Source organism: Oncorhynchus tshawytscha, linkage group LG12 (assembly GCF_018296145.1).
Source record: "Oncorhynchus tshawytscha isolate Ot180627B linkage group LG12, Otsh_v2.0, whole genome shotgun sequence".
Lineage (NCBI taxonomy): Eukaryota > Metazoa > Chordata > Actinopteri > Salmoniformes > Salmonidae > Oncorhynchus > Oncorhynchus tshawytscha.
In genome coordinates, this window is record NC_056440.1 from 30,996,171 (window position 1) to 31,016,286 (window position 20,116).

Consider the following 20,116-nt stretch of genomic DNA (forward strand, 5'->3'; position numbering starts at 1 on the left):
ATGGCTGCCTAAATATGATCCCCAATCAGAGACAACGATAAACAGCTGCCTCTGATTGGGAACCATACCCAGCCAACATAGAAATCAAACAACCTAGATTACCCACCCTAGTCACACCCCGACCTAACCAAAATAGAGAATAAAAGGATCTCTATGGTCAGGGTGTGACATGATGATTCCAAAACCACAGCAAATGAAGTCACTGAAACCCTTAACAAGGTGTTGCAGTTAGTTTTGGAATGAGTGGCCAGTAATAAACTATTTTGAACAAATAATTCCCTAAACTCTAGACCTCAGCTGAATCTGGTAATGAATGGTGTGACTGTTGAACAGGTTGAGGAGACTAAATGAATTGGTGTTACCTTAGACTGTAAACTGTCATAGTCAAAACATATAGATGCTATGGTTGTAAAGATGGGTAGAGGTCTGCCCATAATAAAGAGGCGCTCTTCTTTTTTGACACCTACTCTCCAAAAAGCAAGTCCTGCAGGCTCCAGTTATGTCTTGTCTTGATTATTGTCCAGTCATGTTAGTGCTGCAAAGAAAAACCTGGTTAAAACTAACCTCTCTCATGACGGTCTAAACCCAGCTCACGTTCCCTATTAGAGTTCTAATATAAATACTATGCATGCCAGTCTGTCTTCGCTAAGAGTTTAGGAGAGATTAACTGCATCACTAGTTTTTATAAGAAAAATTCATGTGCAAAAAATGCTATGTTTTTTTGCATAGTCAATTTACACACAGCTTTGACACACACTTACCTCATCTGACTGGACACCAGAGGTCTTTTCACAGTCCTCAAATCCAGAACAAATTCAAGAAAGTGTACAGTATATATAGAGCCATTATTGCATGGAACTCCTGTCCATCTCATATTGCTCAAATTAATTTTAAAAGCACATACTGTTTTGGTGAGTTTGATGTGATTTTTGATTGCATTTGCATTGAAATCAGAGTGGTTAGAGGGACTATAGAGCCCTGAGCACCAGGCCATTAGGACCTGATGGAGGGACAATAAAGCCATGAGAACCAAGCCATTGGGATCTGATAGAGGGACAATAAAGCCCCGAGTACCAGGTCATTAGTGGCCTGATGAGAGTTAGAGAGTTGGGGTACACCTAAAATATGTCCAGAGTGCATAAAATGAGATTACTGTGGTTCATTGGTCACGTAGAATTTTACTGCAGTCATGACTCATGACTGCCAGTGTGGCAGTAATAATGTCACAGCAACAGCCCTAGTCTCAGGATTAACACACACACACACACACACACACACACACACACACACACACACACACACACACACACACACACACACACACACACACACACACACACACACACACACACACACACACACACACACACACACACACACACGTCAATAACTCCACCACCACCCAAGTCTCTCATAGCTGGTACTTCTCTCGCAGCTGGTATCTCAGCCCTCCACATTTCCACCACACACACACAGTTTGCACAGACAATGCCGAGGACTTAACGGGTCCAGTCGAGCTCCCAGTTCGTCTGGTGTTGCTCCTGGTGAAGGGTATGTGGTCGTCAATCACATCTGCTTCTCATCTGCGTCTGACAATGCTGGCTTGCTGAGTCAGTGGCTAGATGGTTGGGGTGAAGACAACAGAAAGTCGGGCTACTCATTCTAGGATCTGGCTACTCATTCTAGGATGCAAGAGGTGTCATGGAGAGGCTCATGTTGGCTGTCCTCTTATAAAAGGAATGCCAACCTGCCAGGCAATACAAATAATATAAAATATGTTGTGTCTTTATATATACCCAATACCCACAGGTGTTCCCACTTCTGCAATCAGAAGAGTCCAGCTCAAAACAAGCAGAAAGGAGTGTGACAGGGCAGACGTTAAGCATACAACCAAATACACTTTTCACTCATATGACCACGCAATTCAGAGTAAGAGGTACTAAAACTCATACATTGAACAAGACTTAGTCTTGTCAACGAATGAGAAGTTGAGGGCTTGAAAGGCAAGTTTGCCTACATCAATGATATTAAATGAATGCAACAGATTGAAAGTGGACCTCTGCTATGGAGATAGAATGTTGCATGAAGGTTGGCTAAACACACTGTCACTGTAGAAAGTCATGCACACAAGATTCTACAACCTGGGCTTGCCTATTCTTCCGGTGAAGCTTCACATTCTGGTGACTCGTAAAAAAAATACAGGTAGCAGATCTGGAAATTATAAAGGATAGCAGAAACAATATTTACAATACACTTCTAATTAGTTTTTCAACCAAATGCCCTGTCATCACTTTTGGTATAAAGCAGTACGCTGGGGTTAGGAAACCCCTCTAAAAGGCAGACAGACTGCAAGAGAGACAGTAAGAGATTTTTTGAAAATACCTGAGAGTTTGTTCCGTGAGGTGATGGATCAGGTCAGCTGAAAGGGTGGAATAACATTTGAAAAGAAAAACCTGCACAGTGTGGGATAGCAGAAACAATAAAATATTTACAATACACTTCTAATTAGTTTTTCAACCAAATGCCCTGTCATCACTTTTGGTCACTCACTGGCCTCCTTGTTGTAAAGTGTATTGAAAACTTTGTTTTCTGTTAGGCGTCCTGAGACTGCCATCTTTGCCATCTACACTTTGTGCTGGATTGTGCACACACACACACACACACACACACACACACACACACACACACACACACACACACACACACACACACACACACACACACACACACACACACACACACACACACACACACGTTTTGGTATATTTGAACTTTGTTCAGAGGACAGGAGGATCATTTGACCTTTAGATTTCAAAGTTTCTATGAACTTGCCCAGTGCAGTATTTTGTCATGCCCTTGTGTGGAAAGACAAGTCAGAGTAGGCCTACTTGATTAGCCAAAATTGTATAATTCTGTAAAGGCAGTTAGTAATGTATTTTCTATACATTCCTTAGTTGCATTGACACAAGGTTTTTAAATAACAATAATGTGCCAGAGGCTGCATCACACACACATCTGTGCACACTCTATAAATAATCTATAAATAAGCTTAGCTATTGTTAACAGTAAACCCCCTTGGGAAGGACTAATTAGTTATTGACTTTCAGGAACACATTGTTTTTACTGTGTGTTTTTGGCTACTGTAACCCGAAACATAACATTGCTTAAAACAATGGTATTGCATATGTTAATTGACAATGCTTAAGTGAAGAAGTACAGAGATTTGATTTGGTAATATAAATCACCTGAAATCATGTGATTCTAACCATTGCAATGTGTTATCTATTCCACTAGATGAGGCTGCTGTGTTACTATTTTATTCACTGCTATATAAGCTGCTATTTTGTTATCAAAATAACAATGTGTAATTTACTGTAACACGTTTCTTGCATAAACATGTTAATAGACTGATAACAGTACAAGTCAAACTAGGTCAAGTCAAACTCGACCCTATAACTACTAACTCATGATGTGATGAGACCATTGTGCAATAGTGTGGTTAAAGGTAAAAAGAAAAGTTGTGTAAGCAGATCTTTGTTGACAGGATTTACAAGTGAACTCTGAGGTGGGGTCCAGACAGTTTGAGGTCTGGCTGGACTCACTTTGCATACTTACCAGATCATTCAAACTGCCTGACAATCACTGCACATATCAGGGATCCTCTTTCAGCCCCCATGGCCACTACTATCACAGACTCACAGAAGCCTTTCTCTCTGGACCCCTACCATGTCTCTGATGTGTTTGGCTTCATTCTCCCTGCACCCCTGGTAGGTACAGCCTCCTTATCTTATGAGATGCCCATTGCATTTGTAATCATTGTCAGTCATTAGTGGGCATGTGTTGTTTCCCATTACAACTGTTGCTTATTAGTTGTTTGTTAAATCAAAGTAAGTGGAAGGTAAGTAGTATTGATATATTTGTAAATGTAAGCAGGTTGTAACTTTCTCAGCCTCAGACAGTGACATTAGTTTCCCTGAGACCCCCCAAATCAAGCCGTGGTTAAGACTTAGTGTTTTTGAATTTGGAGTGCAGAGTACAGATGAGAGCATTCCAATCCAGGCAAGGTTGATACATGCTATACTTTGTTGAGGCAGAATTGGGATGAGCTGTTGCCACTTCTCAAGGGTTATGTTATTGTTCTGTGCTGGACTTTGATGTTATGCGTTTCATAGACTCCTGTTAAGGCCATTGTGTTCTGGAACTGTTGTTTCTGTAAAATAACTGTTGTGTAACAATATGATTGTATTATCACCTCCCACTATATAAGGGACATGTAATCATTTACTCTTGGAGCGCCTTCCCTGACTGCGATCACAGACGGATCTACCTTGCCGCTGCTCGTATGCATTAAAAGATGCACTATTATACCACAAAATTAGTCTCTGCTTAATCTTTGGATCTAGTTTCCACAACAACTTGCAATTGGCGTCCTTTGTGTTTGTCCTGTTCGTGAACTTTATCCTTTATCCTTGGTAAAGCAAAGCATTGATGTAATGAGGAAACAGCAAGATTGCTTTTCTAACTACTGATATGTCCAGTGCATCATTTGGAATACATAAAATAAGTGGAATAGATTTTAGAACTGTAATTTCATAAGCTTGTTTGACACTTTCCACAGTTGCTTGTGGCCTACTCTGCATAACCTGTCCTGATACGAGACAGAGCATCCAACAATAGTATTAATTGAGGGACAATACATTGACACTTTCAATATGACTCAATACCCTAAAGACAGAGTTGCCGCCATACTACCAGCCCTGGATGGACATTGCCCAGCATGTTACAGAGCTCATCTACTCTCACACGCTGCGCTCCCACATTCTCAAGGTAAGTCTATGCTGTCAGTAAACGGTTCAAATAGGGGGGAATGGATTGGAATTGCAATTCTACCACCTGGTTGAATTCCACAAACTTGGTTTGGAACACATTATACAGTGGAAATGAAATAGGTTTATATATTCAACAGTTTTTGGTGACAGTTCCACATTTTAAAAAAACTTTTTTGAATAACAATGCGTGACTTCACCTGTGCAGAGATGACAAAATATAAATCCAATTTGATAAAAGATATTTAATTTAATTTAATCAATTAATTACATAACCTGAAGCATTTATATACAAAAAAAATGTTAAATGGGTAATTTGCAATGTGTCAAGCAGAGTGTATTAATAATTTCTCACAATTGTACGTGATATAGTGTCATCTCCATTCTTCCATTTACTCACTCAGATGCCCTTGCTGAACACCCGATTCCTGGAGAGCCACAGAGAGCTGCGTCTGGCCCATTTGGCCCTGAGTGTGATGACCATGGGCTACGTGTGGCAGGAGGGGGAGAATGACACAGTCAAGGTTTTTCAACAACCCTTCTTATTATGTGCAGTTGAAGTTGTAAGTTAACATACTTAGGTTGGAGTCATTAAAACTTGGTTTTCAACCACTCCACATATTTCTTGTTAACAAACTATAGTTTTTGCAAGTCGGTTAGGACATCTAATTTGTGCATGATACAAGTAATTTTTACAACAAATGTTTACAGACAGATTATATCACTGTATCACAAATCCAGTGGGTCAGAAGTTTACAAACACTAAGTTGACTGTTCTTTTAAACAGCTTGGAAAATTCCAGAAAATGATGTCATGGCTTTAGAAGCTTCCGATAGGTTAATTGACATCATTTGAGTTTGTGAGTTCCTGTGGATGTATTTAGAGGCCTACCTTCAAACTCAATGCCTCTTTACTTGACATTGGAAAATCTAAAGAAATCAGCCAAGACCTCAGAAAAATATTTGTAGACCTCCACAAGTCTGGTTCATCCTTGAGAGCAATTTCCAAATGCCTGAAGGTATCACGTTCATCTGTACAAACATACAGATGACACATACCGCTCAGGAAGGAGACACGTTCTGTCTCCTAGAAATGAACGTACTTTGGTGCGAAAAGTGCAAATCATTCCCAGAACAACGGCAAGGACCTTGTGAAGATGCTGGAGGAAATGGGTACAAAAGTATCTATATCCACAGTAAAACGAGTCCTATATTGACATAACCTGAAAGGCCGCTCAGCAAGGAAGAAGCCACTGCTCCAAAACCGCAATGAAATAGCCTGACTATGGTTTGCAACTGCACATGTGGACAAAGATCGTACTTTTTGGAGAAATGTCCTCTGGTCTGATGAAACAAATATGAAGTAATATAGCTAGTTAACTATTTATTTGCTTATTGTGTAGTGGAGAATAAAAATAACTGTGTACCTATGGATGTGTAGCTAGCTGCAGTATGTAGCCGATCTGTGTATGGACCCTAAAATGTTTGGTATGAATATTAGTTCAGAATCTATGTATCTCAGTTATCATAGTTGATGTATCGACTTCAAGTCTGAATGGCAGTAATGAAGTCTATGGATTGAGTAGAATATAATAACTTTATTGTGCCAAGGATGCAAGTCCCACAGTTGAAGTTGGAAGTTTGGCTGATTTCTTTTGATTTTCCCATGATGTCAAGCAAAGAGGCACTGAGTTTGAAGGTAGGCCTTGAAATACATCCACAGGTACACCTCCAATTGACCAAAACTATAGTTTGTTAACAAGAAATTTGTGTAGTGGTTGAAAAACTTGTTTTAATGACTCCAACCTAAGTGTATGTAAACTTCTGACTTCAACTGTATATAAACTCAGCCAAAAAAGAAACCTCACTTTTTCAGGACCCTGTCTTTTCAAAGATAATTTGTAAAAATCCAAATTACTTCACAGATCTTCATTGTAAGGGGTTTAAACACTGTTTCCCATGCTTGTTCAATGAATAATAAACAATTAATGAACATGCACCTGTGGAACGCTCGTTAAGACACCAACAACTTACAGACGGTAGGCAATTAAGGTCACAGTTATGAAAACTTAGGACACTAAAGAGGCCTTTCTACTGACTCTGAAAAACACCAAAAGAAAGATGCCCAGGGTCCCTGCTCATCTGCGTGAACGTGCCTTAGGCATGCTGCAAGGAGGCATGAGTACTGCAGATGTGGCCAGGGCAATAAATTGCTATGTCTGTACTGTGAGATGCTTAAAAGAGCGCTACAGAGAGACAGGACAGACAGCTGATCGTCCTCGCAGTGGCAGACCACGTGTAACAACACCTGCACAGGATCGGTACATCCGAACATCACACCTGCAGGACAGGTACAGGATGGCAACAGCAACTGCCCGAGTTACACCAGGAAAGCACAATCCCTCCATCAGTGCTCAAACTGTCTGCATAAGGCTGAGAGAGGCTGGACTGAGGGCTTGGAGGCCTGTTGTAAGGCAGGTCCTCACCAGATATCACTGGTAACAACGTCGCCTATGAGCACAAACCCACCGTCACTGGACCAGACAGGACTAGCAAAAAATGCTCTTCACCGATGTGTTGCGGTTTTGTCTCACCATGGGTGATGGTCTTATTTACGTTTCTCATTGAAGGAATGAGCGTTACACCGAGGCCTGTACTCTGGAGCGGGATCAATTTGGAGGTGGAGGGTCCTTTATGGTCTTGGACGGTGTGTCACAGCATCATCGGACTGAGCTTGTTGTCATTGCAGGCATTCTCAATGCTGTGTGTTACAGGGAAGACATCCTCCTCCCTCATGTGGTACCCTTCCTGCAGGCTCATCCTGACATGACCCTCCAGCATGACAATGCCACCAGCCATACTGCTCATTCTGTGCGTGATTTCCTGCAAGACAAGAATGTCAGTGTTCTGCCATGGCCAGCGAAGAGCCCAGATCTTAACCCCATTGAGCATGTCTGGGACCTGTTGGATTGGAGGGTGAGGACTAGGGCCATTCCCCCCAGAAATGTCAGAGAACTTGGTGGAAGAGTGGGGTAACATCTCACAGCAAGAACTGGCAAATCTGGTGCAGTCCATGAGGAGGAGATGCACTGCAGTACCTAATGCAGCTGGTGGCCACACCAGATACTGCTTGTTACTTTTGACCCCCCTTTGTTCAGGGACACATTATTCCATTTCTGTTAGTCACATGTCTGTGGAACTTGATCAGTTTATGTCTCAGTTGTTGAATCTTGTCATGTTCATACAAATATTTACACATGTTAAGTTTGCTGAAAATAAACACAGTTGACAGTGAGAGGATGTTTCTTTTTTTGCTGGGTTTCACATGTACTCTAGTTGTTACCATTATGGGATCCCCACATTGTAGCCTGTACATTGAATATATTCACTGATTATGTACTCTTCTTTGGCAAATAAAGGTGCAGTTCAGGTATGAATCTATGTGAGACATTCTTTTTCAGTCATATCCAATACCAGGTGTATCAAACTCCCTTCTTTGAATGATGCTGTATCTGCATGTATGTATTACAATTATATACTTCAACAGTGTTTACCACTCCTGCTCCTAGGACATCAATGATTACACATTGTAACTATGCAATAGACTAGAACCATGATTTAAGTCAAGGCTGAGTTGTGATTCATATATACAGAAAAAAAACAGTAAACTACACTTCCTATACATATCTAACTCCCTTCATTTGCATTAATCTGAGGACACAGGATAGGTGTAGTTTTCAATGAGATACTTAATTTCAACCAGTGGAGAATGTGAAACTCTTTATTGAAAGTTCATTATCCAGGTGTTATAAATACATAATACATGCATTATAAATATTATAATTGTAATATTATATCATAAATACAAGTTCAATCTGTACTTCAATGCACATATGGTGTGCATTATAAAAAAAATAGGAAGAAAGAGGAGGTGGGGAGAGAGATGTAGAAGACAGAGGTAAAACAGAGGAACAGGGAAGACAGCATATGATTAATGAATTACAGTGCTACCCTAATATTCTCTCAGTCCATCACAATTACATAGTGTCTCTAGCGGTGTCTCCTAACCAGCCTTGCGCTCCCAGTCGGCCCGAAGGTTATCTTAAGAGCGGGTGAGGTGGCGATGACGGGACTGGCTTCCTCTCTCACATCAAAACATAGATGCAGATGAGAAACAGATGGATAGAGAGAGAGCATAATTAAGCTTTGTTTTTTTATTCTAACACTGTCAGTCATCATAATCATTAGGAGGTGAAATGCAAAACTGACCTTGGATCATTAACTCTGGGACTACTACATCTCTATCTGTATTTCAATGTAAAGCATCTCTTTAATAATACTTCTTGTTGACTCGACCAAGTGACCTCTCACCTATGATCATGCTGTGCCCACTGTGTCAGCAGGGTTCAGATGCGTGAGGGGTTCACCAACACAGCTGATATAACATAAAGGATTTAGGGAGAAGGGGGAGAGGGATGAAGTGAAGGAGAGAGACTGTTATTGAGAAAATAAGGTAGTTAAAGAGACTGTGTTCAACAGGAATCTGTGTGTGTAGTCTCACCTGGTGTCCACACTAAGTGGCTACAGAGTACTTTATGCTGAAAAACAGACACATGAGGACAAACAATAGAAGATAATGTCATTATTAGACTTTTACATTACCAGATCACAACTGAATACATAAATACCACTCGAAGCTTGATGATGACTTGATCATTTGAATCAGTTGTGTAGTGCTAAGGCAACAGCTGGTGAGGTGTCAGGTTCGCCTCTGTACTTAAAGGGGGATTATTCCAACTCTCTGTGAAATGCTGCAGACCTGCCTGCAGATGAGGTAGGAACACATATCCAACACGGTGGATAGAATTTTACAGGTCAAGGTAGCCTTCTTCCTCCAAATTGTGCAGCAAGTTGTAGTACTGACATGTCACAGCACTCCAAACATCTCTCCATAAGCGTTCCACTCTAACAGAGAGAAAGAAAAGGTTTTGTGAGGGGAAGGAACCTAATCTCTGTGTTCCTGTGTTCTTCCTCTATGAATAGGGAACACTGAGGTGGGTCCGAGATTATAGAAATACAAGTTGTGTGTGTGCCTCTGTGAGTGGTTACTGACTGTATGTGATGCAGACACCTATCTGAGTGTACCTGAAACACTTAAACATAGAGGGCTATGTGTCTCACCACTTGGTTATTGCAAGGCTAACCCCCAGGGAAATCATGACTTGGCAGCAACAGCGGCTTGATAGTCAAGTGAAAATGGCTGAGTGTTTATGTTGTGAAAATCTGAAATTTAGCAGCTGACATCCTAGATTTTTGAAAGTTAATGCATATGAGACAGGTTCCACGTACAAGACAGATAGCGATGAAGAAATAAAAAGAACACAGAACAGTTTAATTACCTCTGGTTATGGACACTTTTGCCAGCAATAAATCTTCCACGGCCTGTTCCTTGGACAGTGATCTGGCAATATCTACATTTTGACCCGTTGATCAGCTCGCACTCTGAAAGTAAAGAAAATAGATTATTTTTTGTAGATATGAAATGACCGTTCAATCTAAAGCAGCAGATGTCATTTTCAGAATAAGTCAATACAGCACAGAAAGCTTAACACCAGACTGGTATTCTGGTTGTTCATTAGGTGATGGGAAATATGCAATATGCATACAAAATAATATACTTACCTTCTCTGAAAATCCATCTATACCGCCAAAGACAATGTTGTATCTTGAAAACATGCATTGGAATTAAAAGGGAAATGTTTAAACTATTAACCTGCTTCATTATTTATGTATTACCAGTTGATGAAGAACAACTCCAATTTCATATATCATTGAACATTTGTCTACGAATAAGTAAGAATAAAAAGTTTAAATAACTTCTTAGATTTCATGGAGACATTATGCATCTTAGTACCTTATCAATTTGTGATTTGTATCAATGTGAACGAGAGACAAGGGAGCAGGAACAGATAATTTGTCACAGATCCCTCTGGAACTTTCATTACACACACCTGTCCCCTATTACCACCTATTAGTACTTGTACAAGTGTACCCTTTGATTTCCATTGGGCTGTTGATTATTGTTCCAATGGCCGTTGGTCGTGTGAGTACCTGTGCTGTGTTTTGGCTTTCGTGCCACGTATATTGCGCAGATGATTACCGGTCTCGTCCCTTGTGGTATCATTGTGCGCTTGTGTTATTTATTCATTGTACTCCTCGCTCTTTGTTTGGGTTTCAACCCTGTGTTTTTTTACATGTTTGTTTGTCTTCGTCCCTGTGCCTTTACACAGCACGCTGTAATTTGGGTAAAGAATTTTTAAAAAGTTAGCATTTCTGCGTCTGTCTCCCGATCACTTCATACCAACGTGACAGAATAAAATTAAGGGAGACAGTGGGAATGGTCCGAGACTTTGGCAGCTGCAACTGGCCGACTTTCCACAATGGTCCGTCCGCGACGCCACTTCCGGTAAACTGCTACTTTCCGACACCGCAGCAACTTTGCAAGTGACCCATCCGACAACGAAGCTGCATCGGGTCCTGATCAACCCGCACTGCGTTCCTGTGATGCGAGGCCGGTGTCGTTGTGCTGCTGGTGCATCAGGCGGGGGGTGGAGGTACTGTCACGGATCCCTCCAGAACTTTCATTACGCACACCTGTCCCCTATTCTCACTGATTAGTACTTGTAGAAGTGTACTCTTTGGTTTCCATTGGGCTGTCGGTTATTGTTCCAATGGCCGTTGGTCGTGTGAGTACCTATGCTGTGTTGTTTTTGACCTGTAAATGTGCTGCCAGGACAACAATCTTGCCTCAAAGTTAGCAGATGATCGTGGACAAAAGGAAATGGAGGGCCGAGCGCCATTCGACGGGGCTGTTAAGGAACTATCATGGTCCAAACACACCAACGCTGTACACACAATGTCTCTTCCCCCTCAGGAGGCTGAATAGATTTGGCATGGGCCCTCAGATCCTCAAAAAGTTCTACAGCTGCAGCAGTGAGAGAATCTTGACTGGCTGCTTCCCTGCTTGGTTTGGCAACTACTTGGCATCTGACTATAAGGTGCTACAGAGGGTAATGCGTACCTCCCAGTACATCACTGGGACCGAGCTCCCTGCCATGCATTTACATACTTATGCAAATTGCATATCTGTATTAATTTTTCAATACATCTGCGAAAATGTCTAAAAACATGTTTCTAAAAACACTCAGTATAGGGTATTGTGTGTAGATAGGTGAGACATTTTTTTTTAAATTACAAGCTTTAACACAACACAATGTAGAATAGGTCAAGGGGTATGAATACTTTCTGAAGGCACTGTCCATAAAATCTAATTTTATTTGTCACATGCGCTGAATACAACAGGTGTAGAACTTACAGTGAAATGCTTACTTACAAGCTCTTAACCAACAATGCTGTTTTAAGAAAAATGCCTAAAAAATAAGAAATAAAAGTAACAAATAAGTAAAGAGCAGCAGTAAAATAACAATAGTGAGGCTATATACAGGGGTACCGGTACAAGGTCAATGTGCGGGACACCGTTAGTCGAGGTAATTGAGGAATATGTACATGTAGGTAGAGTTATTAACATGACTATGCATAGATAATAACAGGGAGTAGCAGCATAAGGGGGAGGGGCATTGCAAATAGTATGGGTAGCCATGTGATTAGATGTTCAGGAGTCTTATGGCTTGGGGGTAGATGCTGTTTAGAAGCCTCTTGGATTTAGACTTGGAGGAGCAGAGAGAACAGTCTATGACTAGGGTGGCTGGAGTCTGTGACAATTTTGAGGGCCTTCCTCTGACACTGCCTGGTATAGAGGTCCTGGTTGGCAGGAAGATTGACCCCAGTGATGTACTGGGCCGTACGCACTACCCTCTGTAGTGCCTTGCGGTTGGAGGCAGAGAGGTTGCTATACCAGGCAGTGATGCAACCCGTCAGGGTGCTCTCGACGGTGCAGCTGTAGAACCTTTTGAGGATCTGAGGACCCATACCAAATCTTTTCAGTCTCCTGAGGGGGAATAGCTTTTGTTTTGCCCTCTTCACGACTGTCTTGGTGTGCTTGGACCATGTTAGTTTGTTGGTGATGTGGACACTCAACCTGCTCCACTACAGCCCCGTTGATGATAATGGGGTGTGCTCGGTACTTATTTTCCTGTAGTCCACAATCATCTCCTTTGTCTTGATCACGTTGAGGGAGAGGTTGTTGTCCTGGCACCACACAGCCAGGTCTCTGACCTCCTCGCTAAAGGCTGTCTCGTCATTGTCGGTGATCAGGCCTGTTGTGTCATCGGCAAACTTAATGATGGTGTTGGAGTCGTGCTTGTTCATGAGTGAACAGGGAGTACAGGAGGCGACTGGGCACATACCCCTGAGGGGCCCTGTGTTGAAGATCAGCATGGCGGATGTGTTTTCACCTACCCTTGTCATGTGCATATTACCTCAACTACCTTCTACCCTTGCACATTGACTCTGTACCGGTACTCTGTGTATATATTCTCATAATTAAATTTGTATTGTAACTCATTGTTGGGAAAGGGCTCGTTAGTAAATATTGCATGATCTACACCTGTTGTATTTGGCGCATATGACAAATACAATTGTATTTGAATAAATCCTGCACACAATGTGCTTGTTTTCCATTTTCTTCTTGATCAGGAATCCTATTTGATTTAACATGTGTCACATCTGCTCCTGCCACGCCCTCCAATGCTCATCCGGTGTCTCCTTGACCTGCCGCCACTCCCCCAGTGCTCTCTCCCTCTCTCTGTGTGTGTGTGTGATTGTGTGGGCAGAGACAAGTGTGCTGGAGTCAGAGCAGATCCCCCACCAGCTGCAACCTGTTCCATAACCAAGACCTCTACAAATACTCAGTCCTGCCACTTCAAAACTACCAGAACGTAATCTCTTCCCAGTCAGTCCATGTCTCTAGCTGTTTGTTCCTGTTGTGCCTGTTTTCCCTTGCCTGACGCTGTTGTCCTCTCCGCTACAGTTCTGCCCGCTCTGACTCTGGTCCCTGTCTCCAGTCCGACCTCTCATCTGTCCTGCTACTAGGTCCTCAATTCCCCACTCTACGCTCCTTTGGATTCCCCTCCGGATTTGCTTACCCTGTTCCCACACCTCTCACCTCAGCCTTCGTACCTGGTTTCCAGCAACCCGCCCAAGCTTCCCCTGGCCTGCATTCAATCTTCCCCCCCTTGTTTCAATAAATACCTTGGTTAACTCATCCCAGTCTCCCCATCTGAGTCTGCTCTTGGGTTCACCTGTTCCACTCCGCGTTACAATGTGTATGAAAGTGTTTGGTGAAATATGCATAAGAGGAGAGTCATTACCCATAATTCTGTACCTTTTGATAGTTACATTTGAAGTCAGAAGTTTACATACACCTTAGCCAAATACATTTAAACTCAGTTTTTCACAATTCCTGACATATAATCCCAGTAAAAATTCCATGTCTTAAAGTCAGTTAGGATGACTACTTTATTTTAAGAATGTGAAATGTCAGAATAATAGTAGAGAATTATTTATTTCAGCTTTTATTTCTTTCATCACATTCCCAGTGGGTCAGAAGTTTACATACACTCAATTAGTATTTGGTAGCATTGCCTTTAAATTGTTTAACTTGGATCAAACATTTCGGGTAGCCTTCCACAAGCTTCCCACAATAAATTGCGTGAATTTTGGCCCATTCCACCTGACAGAGCTGGTGCAACTGAGTCAGGTTTGTAGGCCTCCTTGCTCGCACACGCTTTTTCAGTTCTGCCCACAAATGTTCTATGGGATTGAGGTCAGGGCTTTGTGATGGCCTCTCCAATACCTCGACTTTGTTGTCCTTAAGCCATTTTGTCACAACTTTGGAAGTATGCTTGGTGTCATTGTTCATTTGGAAGACCCATTTGCAACCAAGCTTCAACTTCCTGACTGATGTCTTGAGATGTTGCTTCAATATATCCACATAATTTTCCTTCCTCATCGTGGCATCTATTTTGTGAAGTGCACCAGTCTCTCCTGCAGCAAAGCACCCCCACAACATGATGCTGCCACCCCCCGTGCTTCAAGGTTGGGATGGTGTTCTTGTCACTTCCTGGCCATAGAGAGGTTTTTATTTTCTATTTTGGTTAGGGCAGGGTGTGACTAGGGTGGACATTCTAGTTTCTTAATTTCTATGTTTTCTATTTCTTTGTTTTTGGCCGAGGGTAGTTCCCAATCAGAGGCAGCTGTCTATCGTTGTCTCTGATTGGGAATCATACTTAGGCAGTCCCTTTCCCTCTTTCATTTGTGGGTTCTTATTTTTGCACTGGTTGTTATTTTTCCCTGCAGAACATCCCGTTCATATTTTGTCATCGGTGTTCAGTTAATAAATAAATAGAATGAACACTCTGCGCTTTGGTCCACTTCTTCCCATGACTATCGTGACAGAAGAACCCACCACAAAAGGACCAAGCAGCGTGGCCAGGAGGAGAAGGGATCCTGGGCACGGGGTAAAGGGCGTTTAGGACATCGTGGACATGGGAGGAGATCATGGCAGGCGACAAAAGCCTGCCATGGAAACAGGCAGAGGCAGATAGTGAGGAGGAGAGAGATCAGGAGTTACGGCAGAGACAGGAGCACGAGAGGCAACCCCAATTTTGGGTGGGGCACACGGGTTGGCGAGCGGGGCAAGCGGAGTTGGTCACGGTTCCAGTGCCATGTTTTCCGGTTTTGCAAAGTCACAGCCCGGTGCATGCAGTACATGCTCTCCATTCCTGCTGCGTAAAGAGGGGTATCCAGCCAGGAGGGGTGGTGCCGGCTCAGCGCTCCTGGTCTCCAGTGCGCCTCCTCGGATCGGGATATCCAGCGCCGGCTCTGCGCAAGGTGTCCCCAGTGCGCCTGCACAGCCCAGTGCGTCCTGTGTCAGTGCCTCGAACGTGCCGGGCTAAAGTGGTGATTCAGGCAGGAGGGGTTGTGCTACCTCTAAGCTCCAGACCTCCAGTGTGCTTTCACAGCCCAGTGCGTCCTGTGCTGGTGCCACGCACTTGCTGGATTGAAGTGGGTATCCAGCCAGGACGGGTTGTGCCTGATCCACGAACCAGGCCTCCAGTGTGTCTCTCCAGCCCGGTGAGTCCTGTGCCTGCTCCACGGACCAGACCTCCCGTGTGTCTCCCCAGCCTGGTGAGTCCTGTGCCTGCTCGACGCACCAGGCCTGCAGTGTGTCTCCCCAGCCTGGTGAGTCCGGAGTCTCCAGCGACGGTTCCAGGTCCGGAGCATCCAGCAATGGTCCCCGGTCCGGGGCCTCCGGCGATGATCGGTGGTCTGGTTCCTCCGGCGATGATCTGCGGCCCGGTTCTTCCAAGTGAAGTTCCATGCACCAGGGCTGCCACCAAAGCGGAGGGATCTGCGGGCGGAAGTTGGTCTACGTCCCGCACCGGAGCCGCCGCGGTAGGGGATGCCCACCCGGACCCTCCCCTTTAGAGTCAGGTTTTGCGGCAGGAGTCCACACCTTTGGGGGTACTGTCACGGTTTGCAAGCCTCCCCTTTATCCTCCAAACATAACGATGGACATTATGGCCAAACAGTTATATTTTTGTTTCATCAGACCAGAGGACATTTGTCCAAAAACTACCTTCTTTGTCCACATGTGCAGTTGCAAACTGTAGTCTGGCTATTTTTCATGGTGGTTTTGGAGCAGTGGCTTTTTCCTTGTTGAGCGGCCTTTCAGGTTATGTCAATATAGGACTCGTTTTACTGTGGATATCTATACCTTTACCTGTTTCCTCCAGCATCTTCACAAGGTCCTTTGCTGTTGTTCTGGGATTGATTTGCACTTTTTGAACCAAAGTACAGAACGCGTCTCCTTCCTGAGTGGTATGACGCCTGCGTAGTCCCATGGTGTGTATACTTGCTATATATTGTTTGTACAGATGAACGTGGTACCTTCAGGCATTTGGAAATTGCTCCCAAGGATGAACCAGACTTGTGGAGGTCTACATTTTTTTTTTCTGAGGTCTTGGCTGATTTCTTTAGATTTTTCCATGATGTCAAGCAAAGAGGCACTGAGTTTGAAGGTAGGCCTTGAAATACATCCACAGGTACACCTCCAAATGACTCAAATGATGTCAATTAGCCTATCAGAAGCTACTACAGCCATGACATAATTTTCTGGAATTTTCCAAGCTGTTTAAAGGCACAGTCAATTTAGTGTATGTAAACTTCTGACCCACTGGAATTGTGATAAAGTGAAATAATCTGTCTGTAAACAATTCTTGGAAAAATGATTGCATTGATTTAATGACTGCAAAGAAAATGTATTGATCTACTGGGATTTTTTAAAGACTAACTTTCTGTTTAGTCTGCATGGATTCAAGAGAAGTATAATTTCGCAATTTTGACCGTATATAGTTTTGAGGAATGTATTTATGTTTTTAGAATGCAACTACATTTTGAAAATGCATTTACTGTTTTATAAAAGGCCACAGTTCTGTGACTTGTCAACTCTATTTTGAAAATCGAAAACATTGTTCCAAAGAATGCTTGAACGCGATTGATAAAAACTGTAATATCGTCCTACTGTAAATCAAAGGTGAAATTATCCAGCAACTTTGGCACCTTCAGGTTTGAGACATGGAACACCAACAAATAGTTACTGGATGCAAACACATCCAGGACTTGACTATCTGTAAACATAACCCCAGGCATCATGCAATGCACCGAGAGAGTATCATCATGAAAATAATTGCATGTACCTCTGATATGAATTCTTATCTCTCATAAGATACTACCCCGCAACCTGGCCGTTCCATACTGGAAGGTGTCTCAGCGTCTAGGCCTCCCTCCCATCCTTACCCATGCAGACGCAGTACTGGCTAACTGGAAGAAGAGGGATCCACATGGGTATGTTTGGAATAATCAAGATTCTCTGGGGCAGCAGGTAGCCTAGCGGTTAGAGAGTTGGGCAAGTAACTGAAAAGTTGCTGGTTTGAATCCCCAAGCTGAGAAGGTGAAAAATCTGTCGATGTGCCCTTGAGCAAGGCACGTAACCCTAACTGCTACAGGTTCACTGTTGAATATCAGACCCTAGCCATGACCCCACTCTCTGTGTGTTTCTCAGGGAGAGTGGGATATGCAAAAAACACATTACTTGTGTGAAATAGGACGAAGATTAGCACCCCCCAAATTATTATCTGCCTCTACTGTTCTATTTTTGTCTCAGTGATATTTAAAGGAAATGTGTTTCTTTTTCATGTCGCATCAACTCCCGCACCAGACCATTTGACATAGAGTAAGTATTGCCTTGAATAATTGATTCCAACCAGCTGTATTTGTAGATTCCACACATTCCAATAGTCTTTGCTCGTTGGCTCTCGCTGACATTTGAAATCATACTATTGCAATCTAACAATCTCCTGAAATGTTTGCAGGAACTTTAACTTCTTCTATCAGCTGTCATTGTGGCCATGGTGATAGTTGTTGTTTTCATCGCTCTCCCAGGAACTTGGAGCTGCTTGTCACTCTGCCTGGTGGGGACAGTGTGAGGGGGTTCTTCATGGTCACTCTACTAGTGGAGCTGGCTGCAGTGCCAGCCATCAAGGTGAAGGTCTCTTCTGAAACCCACAGAGCTGTAAAATGAGATGCCCAATTCTGAGTGACATTGTTAATGTGGGTGTGTTTCAGAGTATTCCCCTGGTTATTAATGGGGTCCAGTGTGGTGATGCTGAGACTGTTACAAGTGCACTAGAGGAAATCAGCCAGGCGATGGAGGGCATGACAGATGCACTCAAACTGATGCATGGTACTACAACTGAAACAGATGTTTTACTGTGTTGATATTCAGTCCAGTTCACCTGCATTCTCAGCGTATCTTATGTTGTTCCAGCATATGTCAAGCCAGATGTCTTCTATGGTATTATAAGGATCTATCTGTCTGGGTAAGTACTGAACACTAGTAGGCCTAAACAATACAACATGAGTCTGACAGAAGTTAATTGTCTAAGTTGTCTGACAGAAGTTAATGACACAAAAAATATGACTGTATTCAAAATGTATGGCTGTATGTGTGTGGATCAGGTGGAAAGATAACTCATCCATGCCAGCTGGTTTGGTGTATGAAGGCATCCAGGCAGAGCCTATGGAGTATTCTGGTGGGAGTGCTGCCCAGAGCAGTCTGCTGCACTGCTTTGATGAGCTGCTAGGAGTCAAACATGAGGACAATTGTGGTAAGAAAGCAAAATTAGACAGGTCCAGAGGAGTCAATAATACCACACAATATTTAATAAATGTTTTGCAGAGATACAAATGGCTGTGTTAACAAGTACAATCTTAACAGATGTTTTCTTTGGCAATAAGGAAGTGTTCACTTACAAACATAAAGAGTTATTGAGTTGTGTTATACATACTGTATGTGGCTGAAGGCCTACAACATTTTGGCATGGCATTATATTTACGTAGGCATGTTTTTTAACACAAAGGTCTCCTGAAGATGTTATTTCCACTGAGGGTGAATATACTTTCTACTTGTACAGGAGCCTTTCTGACCCGTATGAGAAACTACATGCCCTCTTCCCACAAGCATCTGATCCAGGACATATCTCTGCAGCCCTCCCTGCGAGGCTTTGTCCAGCAGGAGGCCAGTGAGCTTCTGACCGCAGCTTTTCAGCTATGTGTGACCAAGCTAATGGCCCTCCGCAGCTACCACATCAACGTGGTCAGCTGCTTTATCACCGTTCCCGCTGCCCGTGCCCGCCAGCTGCGAAGACAGGGCAACAGTTCCCAGCAGGAGACTGTCAGCAGGGCGCCCACGGCTCTGGAGGAGACGGGTACAGGCGGCTCGGGCATCATGAGCTTCCTAAAGACTGTGAGGGACCGCACACGGGATGTCTCCCTGCCGCTGGACAACAGGGCCATGCAGAAGAGCACAAATGGAGCACAACCTCAAAACACACAATACACAACTCATCAAACACATCTGCAAACTAACACATTTTAGAGACACTTTTATACCTACAGTGTGTTTAATAAATTAATGAAATTACTTGTAATTATGAGAGGTTTGTGCATGACAGGATTTGATGTCTGACTAAATGAGTCCCGGTGTTAGTGACATGCTCTGTATAAATGATGCCACTCTTTCAGTTCAAACCTTAATTTAAACCATCAGTGTTCGTTTCTGTTAAATGCAACCACTAATCTCTTTATTCAATCTAATATAGAATGTAAAATATACATTGGATGACTATTCCAGACTGACTGTGGTCATAGTCAGAAAACTCGCACTGATCCCCAGGACAGGCTGAGGAAAGTTTTGAAAGTTAGCTTATC

General features: G+C 43.0%; 1 protein-coding gene across 1 annotated transcript; it reads left to right on the forward strand.

The window, feature by feature from the left end:
• The first annotated feature begins 3,592 nt into the window (after positions 1–3,592).
• On the forward strand, positions 3,593–19,875 carry ido1 (indoleamine 2,3-dioxygenase 1). The gene is made up of 10 exons (XM_024440607.1): positions 3,593–3,767; positions 4,732–4,827; positions 5,231–5,350; positions 17,574–17,692; positions 18,066–18,080; positions 18,290–18,389; positions 18,473–18,590; positions 18,675–18,726; positions 18,866–19,014; positions 19,321–19,875. The coding sequence occupies exons 1-10, from the start codon at positions 3,675–3,677 to the stop codon at positions 19,782–19,784; spliced, it is 1,326 nt and encodes a 441-aa protein (XP_024296375.1). The 5' UTR covers positions 3,593–3,674; the 3' UTR covers positions 19,785–19,875.
• The last annotated feature ends 241 nt before the right edge of the window (positions 19,876–20,116 follow it).

What these genes read in the sequence shown, in the direction of transcription:
- ido1 (XM_024440607.1), top strand. Translation starts at nt 3,675, where the DNA reads ATGGCCACTACTATCACAGACTCACAGAAGCCTTTCTCTCTGGACCCC. An exon ending in TCATTCTCCCTGCACCCCTG is followed by an intron (nt 3,768 to 4,731) that starts GTAGGTACAGCC and finishes AATACCCTAAAG; the next exon opens with ACAGAGTTGCCGCCATACTA. An exon ending in TGCACTCAAACTGATGCATG is followed by an intron (nt 18,591 to 18,674) that starts GTACTACAACTG and finishes ATGTTGTTCCAG; the next exon opens with CATATGTCAAGCCAGATGTC.